This window comes from Stegodyphus dumicola, chromosome 5, assembly GCF_044657685.1.
Source record: "Stegodyphus dumicola isolate Sdum_Otavi_A_Nest chromosome 5, ASM4465768v1".
NCBI classification, from domain to species: Eukaryota; Metazoa; Arthropoda; class Arachnida; order Araneae; family Eresidae; genus Stegodyphus; species Stegodyphus dumicola.
In genome coordinates this window covers 91366292-91382887 of record NC_140772.1, presented here as the reverse complement: position 1 = coordinate 91382887, position 16596 = coordinate 91366292, and the positions used below count along the sequence as shown (strand labels likewise).

Sequence of the window (16596 nt, the reverse complement as noted above, 5' to 3'; positions counted from 1 at the left end):
TAACAATAAGAATTACAATTTTTAAAAAATGATAAATATTATTATTTTAATTAGTCAAAATAAATGATATCAAGTGGTTTTATGCACAGAAAAATTCTTTAACTAATCAACATAAAGGTCAGTCTTTATCAAGACTACAGTTACTAGAGGACAAACAAATGATAGCTTGTTTCCTTTCACACATTTAACATATGCCCACATACTCAAACTAAGCATTGCACGTTTTTTTAATTCATCATGCTGTAAGCATCTCCGCACATTAGGTACAACTATTTTAGGTTTCAGAATCTGTATCTGAGTTCCAAATCCTCTTTTTCCCCATTATATATCTTTAATTATGTTCTTTCTGAATTATTATTTTAACGTCTCCTTTTCCTTTAACTTTATTTTCATTTTTTCGTTTCTTATTAATTATGTTTTCATATCATTTTTACAACGCTCCTGTTGCGTATGTGTCCTAAAAGGTGGCATGTTTCCTTTTGCGTCTGCCTTTGTTATACTGTTTCCGAGATTAAGTCGTAAACAGAGGTCTAATTTTGATGGTAAAACTGGATAGAATAAAGTAACTTTCATGTGTACATTTAAAGAGAAAAACCTAAGTTCCGGACTCAAGATCTCTACCTACTCCAGCGCATGGTTTAGGACATGTGTTCTTTATTTATAAAAAATATAGCGATTAGTAAAAAAAAAATAAAGCGACGTTTTCAAACTAGAATACTTAGACAAAATAAATAGGAAACCGTTTGGAAGAAAAGATAAATTAATTTATCTTAAATAGAAAATGACTGCCATCTTTTCATGATATTGCTATGCTATTTCATAAGTGCACTCTCCTGTCATAATTGCAAATGCCTTCTTGATTATGCCCCCCAAAAAAATCGATTGTCATTGCGATATCATAATAAATTGCTTATCCAAGGAAGGTTGAATGTATCTTCATTTTTTGATTTTCTCCCCCGGGTGTCTGTGTATTACGCACCATTTTTATACCGATCAAAGCGAAAGGCCACAGGTACTTATAAAGAATGACAGGTAAAGTTTCTAGGAAATCGAGGCCTGATCGCAAAAGAAATGTTTCAGATTCAGATTCATAAGAATCCCCCTTCATTAATTAGCTACGACGGAGCATGAGGGACACTGACTGTATCTAATGGGGCTCGTCATAAGAATCATGTTTAGTGAAAATTCTGATAGAAAATTTTTAAGAGCAGCTGGTAACATGTGTTATATTTGCACTAAAAATTAGAAGAAAAGTTTACTTCTGTTTTTATTTTAATAAATTTAATATATGATTTTGTTACTAGTACGTATCAGTTGTTGGTAAGAATATTGTACCAAATGTTTAATAAAGTAAATATTCTTCTCTTCCTGATGCAAGTTCAAACTTCATTATTTGCTACAGTATATTAATGAAAGGGCATGATAATTCCAACAGTTTCAAGCTAGCCTTAAATAATTAACATAGAAGTGAGGAAATTTCCTGCGTTAGCTTAATGAAACCTAAGAAATTTAATGATCCGTTTCCAAATTTTTACATCAGATTTTATAGAACAGTTCAATACACGAGTATAATGACGCAGTGTATTGATTTCTTATGTTTTATTTAAAACTCAGACGCAATGGTTTTCATTATTAGCAGTTTGGAATTTTAATGAATGTTCATGTAAACTAACTATGCAATTATGGTTTATAATCAGGTGGAATTCTGCTGCCTCTTAACCATCGCCAAAAGATAAATCATGGTGGTAGTTTGACTATCCAAAGTGTTGAACCAGAAGCAGATAAAGGAGAATACACATGTGTGGCCAGAGACAGTGAAGGAGAGACTGCATCATCATCTACATACGTATCAGTTGTTGGTAAGCAAATTTACATTTTGATTCCTAAAGAAACGTATTTATACAAACTTTTACTTTCCCAACCAATACAGTAACTAAACATTTATGGGCTAACATTTTCTTACATTTTACAGTCGTCCTTTCTCTTAAAAAAGAAATTATATGTGTTTTATTGCTCAATGTTATAAAGTAGTTCTTCAGATGCTGAATGTATTTTCTTCTAACAGAAATTGAAACTATGATTTAATCTTAATGCCAAATGTTACTGGTCTCATTACCTATTTGGTTCAAAGTATGATGTCACATCTAGTTTTAGATTACAGGTTCTATAAATTAATACTGTTATTTAAAAATAGTCATCTCATTAATATATCAAAGTTCGTTCCTCAAGAGATATTCATTCGTAGTTAACTTCGCAACCAGATATCTATCAAGATAACTGAATCCTTTAATACTGTTATACTAATCTAGTTATCTAAGGATTAACAGAGAATCTATAGAAATTTGCCACTTGGAAATACAAGAAAAAATTTTAAAAATTTAAAAACATATGGAGGAAAAAATATACTATATTATTCCCTAAATGTGGACTATTAATCTTAAAATTGATAGAAATCTTTTACATCACGGAAAAACAAAAACAACGAAAACGTTTAGTTCCGAATAGGAGTAAGTCTTCGCAGACACCCCCCCCCCCGCTTAGCGAATATTTTTTATTCCAGTTCTCTGTTGTTTATGATTGCGATGGACTAATGCAGAATGCCTTTTAATAATGCTTCTAAATAGCCAAAAAAAAAAAAAAAGTGTTAAGCAACGTGTCAGTGTTTTCATTTCAGGTTTCATACATCGATTTAAGTAATAAGTATAAATATCCGTTTCGTATTTAATTATATTTCTGTAGTGCTTTCTAATAAATAAAGGAAAGGAACGAAATAATTGTCTGATGATGGTAAAGCAAACGTAAGCGGCTGAGATGGATAAGGCCAATGTAATATGTGGTACATGTATACATTTCAATATCCAAAGATCTAGCGGAAAGTGCTTCTACGGCATTATTGTAAGTTTCCTAACTAAATTTTCTTTGAAATGGAACAACTTACACCTGATTCATCTTCGAAATGGCTTCTGATACTTGATTCAGTGTTGGTAATATTCCTGGAAGAAATGGCACAATTATCTCTTTTGGCACTGACGGTCGTTTCATTTCAATAAAAAGAATGAGTCTATTTCATACTCTGTAGTCTGCCAAATAAATCGTTGGCAGCGAAAATTACTATTTTACTTCTTTTCTTCCTCGACAATTAGCCAGAAATTAATTAATTTTCATTTACTAGTTAGTATATTCAAAATTTAACAGACGTTTTCACTCACATAAGAACTCTGTAGTAACCTCCCTCCCACATACAAAGTCCCTCTCACTTACCAAAAATAGCTTCTCAATAGTTCACCGCCTGTAATAACTCAAAGTATCCCCACTGCTGATAACGGAATTTCTGATAGTTGGCCTATACCACCCCTTCTGAGTAAGTAAGAAAAAGAAGAGCATTAGCGACATCCCACTAGAAAAATGTAAGTTAATTAATTCATATTCTGGCCTTTTGTATTTCCTGTACATTTCACATTGTACATTTCGTTATTTTTTAATATATATATTTTAATTTTTCAACTTGTTTTCATTTGTTTTGCAAAGATAGAATCGTTTATTATTCGATTATTATTATTTATTATTAGTTCTTTATTGTGTTTCTCATGTTTATTTCAATTGCTTTGAGTTTTATTTCATAATTCCAGTTAAGATTACTACTGTTTATTATTTTTATAAAAATAGTCTTGAATTAACATGCATAAAAGCGAGGGTGTCGGGGGGGGGAATTACTCAAGTGTCTTGTAATTTTTACTACAAAATTTGGCTATTCACTCAAAATTTCTAAAGATTCTATTGTCTTAGCGAAAATGCTACATTCAGAATGAGTTCTTTGGTACTCTAATTTGGCTTTAATGTCTCAAGTTTTCTAAAAATCCAATCACTCAACTGAACTACAATTTTGGCCTAACTAAATTTGCCACTTCGGCATCTTCATTCTTACTTGAATAAAAGAAGAAACATTTTCGCATTTATTAATTACTATTCATTGAACGGAAGTTGGTTTGTTTAACTAATTTCCGATCAATGATGACGATAATTACTTGGTTTATTAAACTTTTTTTTCAAAAATTGAATTTTTGTTATTCTTGATTTAAATACAAATACCTTATAAATCTTTTTTACGATTTAAATTCAAGTCCCCTTAAAGAGCTTTTTTCCATGATTTACATTCAAGTTCCTTTTAAAAAACAATTTTTGGAACTAAATTTCATACTTCTGGGTTCCCTAATTTTGATACATTTCACTAAATTTATTATTAGGAGATAATATAATCAATATTTCTTTAGTAAATAAATTATACATACACATATATATATATATACACATGATTGGTTATTATGATATATGTGATTGGATTTCGATGATGCATCATGTTCATACCCAACATACAGTTGCAGTCTAATTTTAAAAATTTAGGGCTGAAGAAGAAAAGAAATAAATCATCAAGGCAACTTAAAATTTGTTAAAAATTAAATAATTACATGTTGGAACAAATGAGACACAAGCTATAAATTGATTTAATAATGCTATATTAATCAGGGATAAAGTTGTACTATAAAAATATAATGAATTCCTTACTTATGTAATGAACGACTTATACAATGAAACTGACGATTACACTTAAAAACTTATTTTAATTAATTCGTTTATGGCTAAAGAAACTAGTTATAGTTTTTTACCTTCCTCTTCGGAAAAAGCTGTTTAGTTCTAGCTTAAAAGTCGAACAGCCCACTCTGTTTCAAAAATATGGATATAAATCTGAGCAAGATATGAAGTATAATAAACAAAATAATTAGTTGCATAAAATTCATATTATGGAGTCTTTATTTTGAATTCAGATACCTGATAATTACTCTAACCGAGCTTTTAAAAGTTCATATATAAACTGGTAAGCTGCAAAACATTCAAATCACATGCACCTCAAATCTTTCTAAAATTACTAACCATATAAAAACGAATGAAGTAATTATTCATGTAAGAATTGCATATTAAAAATAACGGGAATAACGAATGACGCAACCCACACAATAGTATAAAAGAGAATGAGAAGTTCATCCGACCCCCTCTGCTTGAAAGGACGCATGGTGTAATATTTGAGGCTTAACTTACGATAGTTGTAGCATTAATTTCGAGATAAATTATTTGAACTAAGTATCAGTATTTACATAAGGACAAAAAATGCGCCAATTTTTACATAACATAGATGTTACAATTTTGTTTATTTATATATCGTATACAACACATGTTACACAAGCAGTAAGTATCTCTTAAACAGGTTTAAACAGATGCAATGTATAATGTTCTTCAGTACCATGAGCTTTTCGACGAAAATATACTTAATCCTGATAATCCGTTTAAGTAATGTGTTAGAAGAAATTCTAAAATTGCATTATCGTAATACTAATGAATTAATTTGATAATTCTGAAATTAAATAAATTTCCTTTGCAAAATATTTCGATGCTTTAAATCTTTCGTTAATAGTAATATTAGAATAGCTGTGTATTACAAATTGTACATGATTATCATAACTTCTGGTTTTGTTGCATATTAGATAACGAAAAATATAAACTTTTTGTAGCCGCCCAACCAGTGTAGTGGTTAGCGACCCTGAGTGCCGTACCGAAGGGTCAGGGTTCGAATCCCAGAGAAGGCATGGAGGTTTTTAATTGTATAGTGTCTGTGTGGCACAGGAGCATTCTAAATATGTGGTGAGCCGAAACTCCTCTTGAGAGGTTGCTGGTGGATGATCACCAAGATCCCTCAACCTCACTGCGATGGCTTTTTGATTCTGGGGTTATCTGAAATCTAGGCTGTACGCATCAAATCCAAGAGGCTTCTCAGAATTGAAAGATGCCACAAAACGTGAATATAGCTTCGTCGTGCGATATTATGTTTGCCATTGTTATCAACAATCTGCCACATACCATACGATTCCGTCTGCGAAGATGGGCACGTTTAAAACTTGTAATTGATATAAGTTCCCCCCCCCCGTTTCACGCCTTGTGTTATCATTGGTCTTTTACAATGTACAAATGATTTACGCCAGCAATTTTCGTCATAGGTGTATCTTTCCAACGCCGTTTATCGTTTGTTTGCAATATGCTGAACAATTTACTAAGGAAAAAAGTGCGAGTTGCCTTTCGAAAATTTCTAAATGTTTTCCATGTATGAGCAAACATAAATACCATGTGCCTAAATTTGTTATACTAGTACTAAAATAAATTACGACGGCTAAATTAACAAATAAATGTTATATTTACATAATATTAAAAGAACTGTATATTTTATTTATTTATTTTTGCTGATGTGCTGTCACACTGTGTATGCATTTATGATTTTGTCAAATGCTGTGTTTCTGAAATATACATGAATTTTTTGGGAACGCTAATAGTTAATGCTACTTTAATTAAAATAATATGTACACTTATGTGATGTTATGTGACTTTTGAAGTTAGGTCTCAAGATAAAGGCAAACAAACACATTGCTATGTTAAGAATTTTTTTTTTAAACTTAGCTTAAGTTTGCTTTTTAAGACACTAATTTTTGCAAATGAACACAGCTTCCTCCCCTATTGTCTACACTCATGGACACAATCGTATTTTAGGAAATTTTCTACTTCTTTCCTTTTCTCTCTATAGGCCTTTTTTTTCTATTATATTTGGGCCATTTATTTTAGTTTTATACTGTCCCATCTTTTCGTCATGGCCTTTTGAACTCGTATAAAATGTACGAAGTCCTTTTTAACTTTCCATCGGTGGAGAAAGACTTAGCGGGTGCAAAACAAGACATCTGTCTAATTTGTCTATCTTCAAAAAATGAAGGCAAGGAAATATCAACAACGTGACTTCGCGACTTATTATAGACACCAGCGTGCTGATAAAATTACGAAACACACTATTAAATTCCGTTTCACTGAATTTGAGAGCAAATATTAATGCCCGAACTGCCACTGGTGTTGTAAGTTTTACCATGTCGTATAGTTACGATTTACACATTTTCATGAACCTAGATTTTTATGGAATTTATAGCTGTTATTTGCAGCTCTTGTGATTTGTGTTTTTACTTTTAATCATTTATCTTAAGTATTTATTCTAACCTCCTTGGTTTTAAATCATCACAATCTTGAGAGCATATTTTCAAATAACAATATCTGAAATTTCATTTCGATTGATTGAGAAGATAGGCCACTAAGGTTTCATAAGGTAAGTTTTTCCACTATCACTTTGTAGATGAAATATAAAAATTTCTCTAAAACATTTGGTGAAAAATACTATACGGTATGTATTAAAACATATTGTGAAACTTCTCCTGGTGACCACTTTTGCAAGATTCCAATACTTTAGGAAAGATAGGCAATAATGTTCAGTACTCCCAATAATTATACTTTAAGACCCCAACCTCTACAGAATTCCAGAATTGTCTCGAACCTTGATTGGTCGCTTTAGCAAAGATTGCCTTTGTACAAAACATAGATCAGATTGTGTATTTTAATTGTGAAAATGTTTATTCTTATTGCAAGAGGTGATCTTATCTGTAAACACATATCGTATCTTGCACAAATGCACGATTACTTAATTTCCGACAATTTGAAATTAAGTTTAATTTCTCATTGAGTGAATGTAGAAAAGTTAATCCCCTAATAAAACTGAGGTAATTAATACTGAAATTGTAACATTCTGTACGAATATATTTCTCCAATCAAATTTAGCAATCGTTATGTTTAAAAAGTATATTTCAATTCCATTTCATTTTGCCTCTTGGGAAGAACATTCTACCACTTATTTTAGTTTCGTGGCCTCTTTACCAAATAAGTTGTAGTTAATAGAATGATTAGGAATCTATTATTAAGGGCTAGTTTGAAGTATTTTAGCATTCGCAATTTAAATTAACGTTTGCGGTTATTTAATAAATCTGTTTCACATAAGTAGTAGGCTAGAAAAACTTTTATACAATTACAATTGCATTAAATAAACGGAATACATTGGAATTTGGCAACTGTACTAAACATTTTCTGTGGAATGCACTTCAGAAACATTGATCTAAGTGACTTCTTAAGTGCTCGTTACGCATGCTTTAATGATTTTGAAAGCACCAGCTTTATAGTTCATCGATTCTGCTCGCCAGTAAAGGTTATCTAAGATACAACTCTAGTTTCAATCCGCTAAATTATAATCGATTTCTAAGTTCCTCTTTGGTGGCTAAAGCAAATGTAGATTTCAGGTTCTCTTCTCAAAACAATTTATTGCCTAAATATGTAGATTAATTCTATAACTATTTTAATGAATTCATCATAACTATATCTATATGGCTCTCTAGCTTAACTTCTTTTTAAGAATGTATTTCAAACCAAAATTTAGTTCATTGTTTTAGCTAGAAGCTAAAAGTAACAAAATTTGCTCAAACATTATACATAAATTATCTTATTAACTACAAAGTGAAACTAATCCTTATATCTTTACATGACAGTTTACTTATAAATTAGACTGCTTTCCCAAGAGGATAGAAAACATAAAGCATGTTACACAAGTATTCATTTCACAAAGCTTCTCGAATACCAGTTAATGGCTTTTAATGACTTTATTAATTTAAGACATGTTTCCAAGCTTGCACTTCTCCCTTTTATGCGTTCTGATATCTTTCCATGCATTTTCAACAATTTTTCACGTCAGTTCAAAAATTGTCAGCTTGCTGTTAATTCAGTTTTCGGTATTAAAATACATTTAAAATTTTTACTCCCAATTTCATTAATATCAGACTAATAATAAAATTAAATAATCGGTTGACTTTATGTCTTTATAGTTATGTTTATTCAAAATAATATGAACGCTGTTAGAGGCGCAGAACTTTACATTTGCAATTTAAAATTCGTTCGAGTATAAAATACGTAATGTATTTTGTCTGACTGCACTTTTCTAACAAATCGCTATGGTTGAGAAATTCATTGCGCCTGGCTGTACACGATTATTTAAAGAATGCTTTATTCCACATGTAGGAGAATCATTTTTTAAAGGGCCTACCAGCGGCCGAGCGGTAAAGTCGCTGAACACTGGTAGTTCGGTCCGAGGTTCGAATCCCGCGAACGGTCTGGCTGCATGAGTGGCCTCGTAGTTTTCCCCATGTGTAACGTGTATACGAGCCAGTTTCCTTTAGAACGTCCTCCACGAAGATATCCCTCCCCTTAGGCAGATAGCCCTAGTGTGCTTTGCCATAATTAAATACGCCACTACACCATACCATTTTTTAAAGATTTTTCCTTTCGAATTTAAAGATTTTAGAAATCATTACAATGGTTATATAAATTAACATTATGACTAGAACATTTCAATATACTTAGAGAAACGTATTTTATAAACTGCACAATTTGAATTATAGTGATATATGTTTGCACTCCAAAAGAACAGAAAGTAGAAAAAAAGACAAATATTATTGGAGATATTTTTTTTTCTTTTTCTAACCATAATAGTGAATCGATTTTATTAGATTTTTAGAAATGTTTAATAAATTAATATTATATATTGATTAGTATTCATAGGCCTTATCCACTGGAATTTTTATCATCAAAATCTGATGATTGTATGAAGCTCTGATGATATGAATGCAAGACATATCATCAGATATCTGGTGATAGTAAAAAAAAAAAAAAAATACAATCTGATGATTGCATCTTTTTCTAACCTTCAGCCTACCAGCGGCCGAGCGGTAAAGTCGCTGAACACTGGTAGTTCGGTCCGAGGTTCGAATCCCGCGAACGGGCTGGCTGCATGGGTGTTTTCGTGGTTTTCCCCATGTGTAACGTGTATACGAGCCAGTTTCCCTTAGAAAGTCCTCCACGAAGGCATCGCTCCCCTTAGGCAGATAGCCCTAGTGTGCTTTGCCATAATTAAATACACCAAAATACACCAAAAATATTTTAACCTTCAAATATTTCTAGGAAAAAGATGCTTAGGAAAGCATATCTAATTATTAAATAATAACTAAATTTCCATTAAACCATTAATGACAATTAATAACTAAATTTTCATGGAACCATTAATTGCCATTAAGAAGCATACTTCATCACTTTTCATTGATAAACAATGTACTGCCACAATTTGAAAGACGAATTGAAGGAGTTGCGTGTTTGGTAAAGATTTATCAATTTCTTATGACATCGCTTTAATTTTCGTTTCTGTTTTTCCCATGTCGGCAAAATAAATTTTTTGGTGATATTAAGTTAAATGTTTTCATGCACTAAAAAGATAATATTTAAAAAAGTTTTAAGTACTAACCTTTTCTTGGGGCTGGAACAGCTATGGTGTACGCGTTCACTGCATTAAATAAGGCTCAAGGAATATTAACCATTTTCCCATGGGCTATAGAGCTTTAAAATTTACAACTTAATGTGGAGTAGAAAGCGACAGACCTTGTCGACACTTCCAATCTGCCAGAATATCCACTAAATGACTTCAAATATCGGTTCCTATAGCTTTCTGGAAAAGGATCATATATATAGTATAGCATTGATATTACGTATATAGCATATATTTATGAAAACATTCTTTTATTCTTTGACTGAATGCAATTGTGCAATCATATTTCACTTCATCACTACACTTGGATTATTTATGTATTCAATTTGAATTTTCGATGAGATTCTGCTTGCCATAATATAGTTAGAATTGTGCTCTTTATTTAATAACTGATTTTAGTATTATTTTCATGCTCCCTTAAAACGTGAAAAAATGACTTCTCATTTCAAATCATGACTGAAAATAAATTTAAGCAGAAACTTGTTGGGAGCGTATTTTGTTATTTGCGAAAAAATATTAAAATGTATCATGATTGTCATATGCACCATACATTTCACGTTTTAAATGGTTTAGATTGTCATTTCCATCTGATGTTCTGTTTAGGGCAAAATGTGAAAAAGAAAGCATATTTATTTAAATAGTTAGGATATGAATGTTCAAATGCTTGCTGCAAATTTTGAATTATTCTGAGCTTGGATATAGTGTTAGTTCTTATCAGGAAATGTTACAGCTCTTTCCCAGTAATTTCGAGATCCTATTAAATGAAACGTTTGAAACCTAAAATACCGCAAAATTTCAGAAATAATTCATGATAATTTGAGCTTTCATAAACTCGCTATCCTAGGACGAATATATGTTTTACCGTTAATTTAACCTGAATCTACAAGAAATTAAAAGAACCATTTCCTAAAAGAGAATAAAATTTCTATAACGACATCAGAAGTTTATTAATTATCAGGATCCATTTCAAACACTCTGGATTTTAGAATGTCTATATTTATTACAATGAAAAGATAAAAATACTCTCCCGTTTCTAAAAATGGATAAATATTACTCGAATCATCAATATTAGTATTTGATGTTTTTCCAACTCATATATACAGTTTAAAAATTTCATCCGGGCATGGATTTAATCATGTAAAATAAGTTTATTTCATTATTATATCAATTTCTTTCAAGAAAATGTAATCGATTTACATTGTAGAAAAATATATTATGATGCACACTGGTTGCTGAAGTGATAAGTAAGTATATTTTAATTAATATGAGAAATTAATGATGGGTATTTATTCATTTATTACTGAGTATAGTACCTATTGATATAAATCAGTGGTGTACTGATTCAGAAATAGTATAGTACTATTTTTTAATACCATAGGCTTGTTTTTGTAACATGCTTAAAATTAGTATAGTAAGTTGCAAGAGTGACAAACGATACAATAATACTAACAATTAAGTTATTACTACTAATTTTAAAACTAAAAACTAACTTTCAAATCGGATTATTTTATAATAACTCTGAGAATATGTTATTTTGCGCGTGTGATTTTAAAACAAAATAATTTTAAAAGCGGCGGCTTAATTTTGAATATATCGGGGCGTTTACAAATATTTCCTTTCTAACAAATTGTCTTTTTTTGGTATTTGTGCGAAACTGAATTAAAGGCTGAGGAAATTCAACGCGTTCAGTTTACTGATTTTTGAACCACTAATTTAATTTAGTAAAATAAAAGTTTTCAGCGCGATGTAAGTCAATTTATCCAACACGCTGAACAGTGTGAATAGTGCAGCCTAAAGCAAGCAAATAAGCTGTTGATTTCAAGAAAGCATTTAATAACTGTTTTTTAGTATCAGAATCTTCGTTCAAAGATTTGTAATGAAAAAAGGAACTTAAATCGTAATAGAATGACGAAAAATCGCTTCCATAACACTATATGTATATAAGCAATTTTATGGGATATCCAGGAAACAAAATTACCACGTTTTGCTGACTAATAGAGTTGTCTTTGGTGAAACAGTCCTCATTATTATTTTCTTTGTCATCCTCAAAATTTATCTATGATTTATACATTTTTAGCGCATAGTTAATACTTTATTTACTGTGTATTTTGCTCACTGGGGATATTACAAAAATTAATATTTTATGTTTTAAAATTTTTCCTTTCATCAGTGTTTAAAGTATTCTACGTTATTTTGAGAAGCTACATTACTTTTATGTGATTGTGTGACGCGTGCTTAAGAGGAATAAAGAAAGAGTCACGTATTGCCAACGGATGAAAATATAAGACATTAGAATGCATCAAAGTACAATATAAAGCTTCCGATACGGAGAAAATAAGTTATTGTCACTACGTTTAAGTTTTCATCAACGAAATAGCCTTTAAAATTGATTTATTAAAGGAATAAACATTCTCCGAATCGTCATTTATTTTAATTAGGACATATCCCAGATATTAGATCATTAATATTGGTTTATTATCAGCCGTGAAGGCCTTCATTTGTCCATAATAAAATTACTGTGATAGAGGAGGGGCTCATACGTACGAGACAGAATGTTCATCGCGATTTTCATTGTGAAACAAAGAATGTGGTATATTGTGTTATTTTTCTGCGGAAACGTCGAAGTCGCTAATTTCATAGATTTTTCTGATGATTTGATAAAACATGTGAGTATGATTAATCATAATCATATCCAAGAGAAGATTGTTTAAAATTTCAAAATCAAGAAAGCAAAGCTTAAAAAGTCTTAGAATTTAAACGTCATTAATCACCAGCTGTCTTTTATTCGGAATATTTACCTCAAAATAAATATACCCGTATTTGTCTTTTCATCACTTACACAAATTTATTTTATGCAATCTTTTATTGCCCTAGAATAGTAGAAATCAAGATTAATTTCGATCATGTACAATATTATTTAATGCGTTCAAAATGCATTTTGAGGAATGTAGATTAAATTATTCAAAAGGCAAAATGAGTAGAGACTTATGTTCTAGTTATATCTTATTTTAACTTTTCCGAAATCTCTTTTGTTCACTTTTCAGTCATTCTGTCATATTGCGCAAATTAATCTAAAAATAAGTTTTGTTCATTAACCGAGTCAAAGACAAATTGAAAGAATACAAGGAACTAGGGTAATCAAAAACTGCATTAATTAATGTATGATGTTTCCTTAAGTAAAGATTATTTCCTATCTTGTTCATTTGCGGTTTTGCAGCTGAGGATGGTGGTTCGGTAAAACCATCGAAACTAGTCCTGTGAAAATTATGTGAATATAACGCTGATTTTTGTTGTTTAACTTCTGCATTAGTAAAGATAATCTGTTACACAAGAACCTAAGTTACCTGTGTTTTTTAATCATTAGTTTCAAGCATACTTTACCCACAAAGTTAGTCGAAAGGACAGAATGAATTCACAAGGACATACAAAAAAAAAAAAAAAAAAAAAAAAAAAAAAAAAAAAAATATCACAGTAAAGAATGAGTAATATGACTTCCTAGTACCGTATATTAAATTATATACATTGTTTTGCTGACTTCATTTAAACTTAAGTAGTGATTCCTGAAGGCAAAATGAAAATTACATAAAAAATTGCAAACTTTGAAATTTAATATCTAGATCAAATTTTGTCGCTCGGGAGACGAACTTCTTATAATTTTAGTTTTTCATAACAAGTACAAAATTTTCTCAAATATAAGTATAGAAAACTGCAGGTCACATTAAAATTTAGATTTTGTTATTTGTCGTAAAACCATTACTTTTTTTTTAATTCGACATTAGCTAAACACGAATATTTGACAATATATGACTACTGTCAACGATTGCAAAAATAAAGGCCGGGTGAGGCTCGGCTTTAAAGTCTTTACTCGGCCTTTATTTTCGTAATCGTTGGTCGTAGTCACATAATTCCAATCACAGAAGTGTTTTAAATGACGAAAATATTCATATTTTGGCAATGTCAGATTGAAAAAAAAAATTTTGGACAAATAACGAAATCTAATTTTTAATACTGGCCCTTGACTCCTATATTTATGATTGTTAAAAATTTTTACTCGCTGCGAAAAAGTAAAAATATATGATGTTTGACTCCTGTGCAACAAATATTAACCGGGATTTCAAAATTTTAATTTTTTTATGATTGTTTTATTTTGCCTTTAAGTATCTTTTAATTAAGTTAGAATAATTCTAGGACATATGTTTAAATGAAGTTTACCAAAAAATGTGATAATTTAAAATACCGTACAAGGAAGTCGTGTGCTGTCCACATCAGATTTTTTACTAAACGCCACTCTATTTAACCTTCTTGTGTTTTTAAATAGTTTTCGTGTTGCATTTAATCAATATAAACCCCAAAAACACAGCCAAGAGGTAAAATTTAACTAAAATTAAATGTAGATTTATTAAAACTACGTCATGTACAACTACCTAAAATTTAGTCACTAGTTCTGTCGTGGTAATAAAACAAACAAATACGTATTTGAATACACAGAATATCGAAGATAACTTCCAACGTCTATACTAACTTCAGCAGGTTCTAAGCCCACGAAATAACACTCACACACAGAAACAGTGAGTAGAACAGATCGGCATGATGCCTCAAGAAATAAGCTCCTTTCTGGAGCACTGCCAAAAGTCTTTCTCTGAACCTTAAATTCGAAAGTTATTTGAGCTCAACTTGGTTTTCATTCAGGTGGAACTTAGCAGAATAAAAAAAAAATGAGCCAAAGAATTATTGTAAAAATAATGTGTCAATTAAATTAAACCTTTAATCGTTAACAGGAAATTTCAAAACAGAATTATTTTTAGTGTATGTGTGATAATTAGAAATAAAATAAGTGTGTAACTACATAAAATGTAAATAATTAATTAAAAAAAGTAGTTGTTGATTCTTAGCTGAGACAAAGTAATAAGATGTAGATAAAAAGTTACTACTTTAACGGTATTTTATTGAACTACAAATAATACTACCATGTTATCAGCAAATCCTTTACTTTTTAACTATAGTAGTAAAACTAATTTTCTCTTAAAGCAAAACACTGGATTCTAAAACGAAATCCAGTATGAAAACATTTTCCAAAAAGCGATAATACGCAAAGTTAACATTTATAATTATTAAAATATTTGTAAGTCACTTTTTAATTTATTATTTACATTTTATGCCATTACAAGCATGAAGATGAGTCGATTTTAATTATTTACGTCTGATCTTCCTCCGCAAACGTTCTCAGTTATATTATTCAAAGATCAACCGTTCTTACTGTCACAAACACCAGTAGAGTAGTCGATACGAACTTGCTCTCTATTATTTAAGTATTATGTTCTCTATCATTACATATTTGATTCACATAACTTCTCCGTTAAGTAAATTGTATTTACGGTGTATTGCATACATTTTCTTTTCTTTTCTCTCTGTAATATTTTTTTAATTGCAATACATTTTATTTTCTTATGCAAGCAGATTAACATTTAACGGAGAAAGTAATCGAGTTTTTGTGGAACTTCTTCAAAAACTGCACGTTATAACACTCCTGCATAATGTTGAAAGTGCACCTTGTATTGAGCTGATATATATATAGGCTGAACTGCGGTGAACGGCATTAAGCGAGGCTATGAACACCCCCCCCCAAAAAAAAAATGAGAAATTAAATACAATAATGTATAAAATGTTTTATTTAATCGATTTTATTGAGACAATCTAAATGTTTCATTTTGAGGGCCGTAGTGATAACCAAAGTTGACATCGTGAACAAGAAGCTTGATAGATTTAATTGAGTTGAAAATTAAGTGTCGGTACGGCCATGAATTCTACCTGCAAAAACTTATATAATAAATAAACGAAAGTTAAAAAAATATGTGAAAATTTTGACAAACCTGATTTAAATTTAAATACATTTCTCCAAAAACCTTTTATCTTATTATCGGAAAGCAGATACGCCATTGGATTTCAAAATGCAAATATGCCTCATCAAATTATATAGAAGAATATCAGGAGGAGTATTAAATTCTTTATTTAATGTAAGCATAAAACTCTAATCTTTTAAAAATATAAATTTAAGCATGTTAACTCTTGTAAATTTTAACTGGAATTTTTACAAGTTTAACCAGTAGTAGTTCAAAAACTTCCTATAAAAATGCATATGATTGAATCAGGATAAAATATTGGCACCTTAGACGCATGTGCCAAAAGTAAAATTCCGTTCAGCATCAATGGAATTGCCTTAAGAAGGAATGTTATAGATGGATAACTTTGCTATTCATTCTTCATGAGGATTAAAACGTAACAACGGAAAAAACATTTTTTTTTATTAGCAGGCGTAATAT

At 30.4% G+C, this 16596-nt stretch overlaps 1 protein-coding gene across 8 annotated transcripts in view; it reads left to right on the top strand.

The window, feature by feature from the left end:
- Positions 1-16596, top strand: part of LOC118196463 (cell adhesion molecule Dscam1-like) — a 1288074-nt gene that overhangs the window by 1062303 nt on the left and 209175 nt on the right. For all 8 annotated transcript variants that reach the window (XM_085816870.1, XM_085816863.1, XM_085816868.1 and 5 more), the window contains one exon: positions 1698-1859. In XM_085816870.1, coding sequence (XP_085672996.1) covers positions 1698-1859 — 162 coding nt within the window. The remainder of the gene's footprint in view (positions 1-1697; positions 1860-16596) is intronic.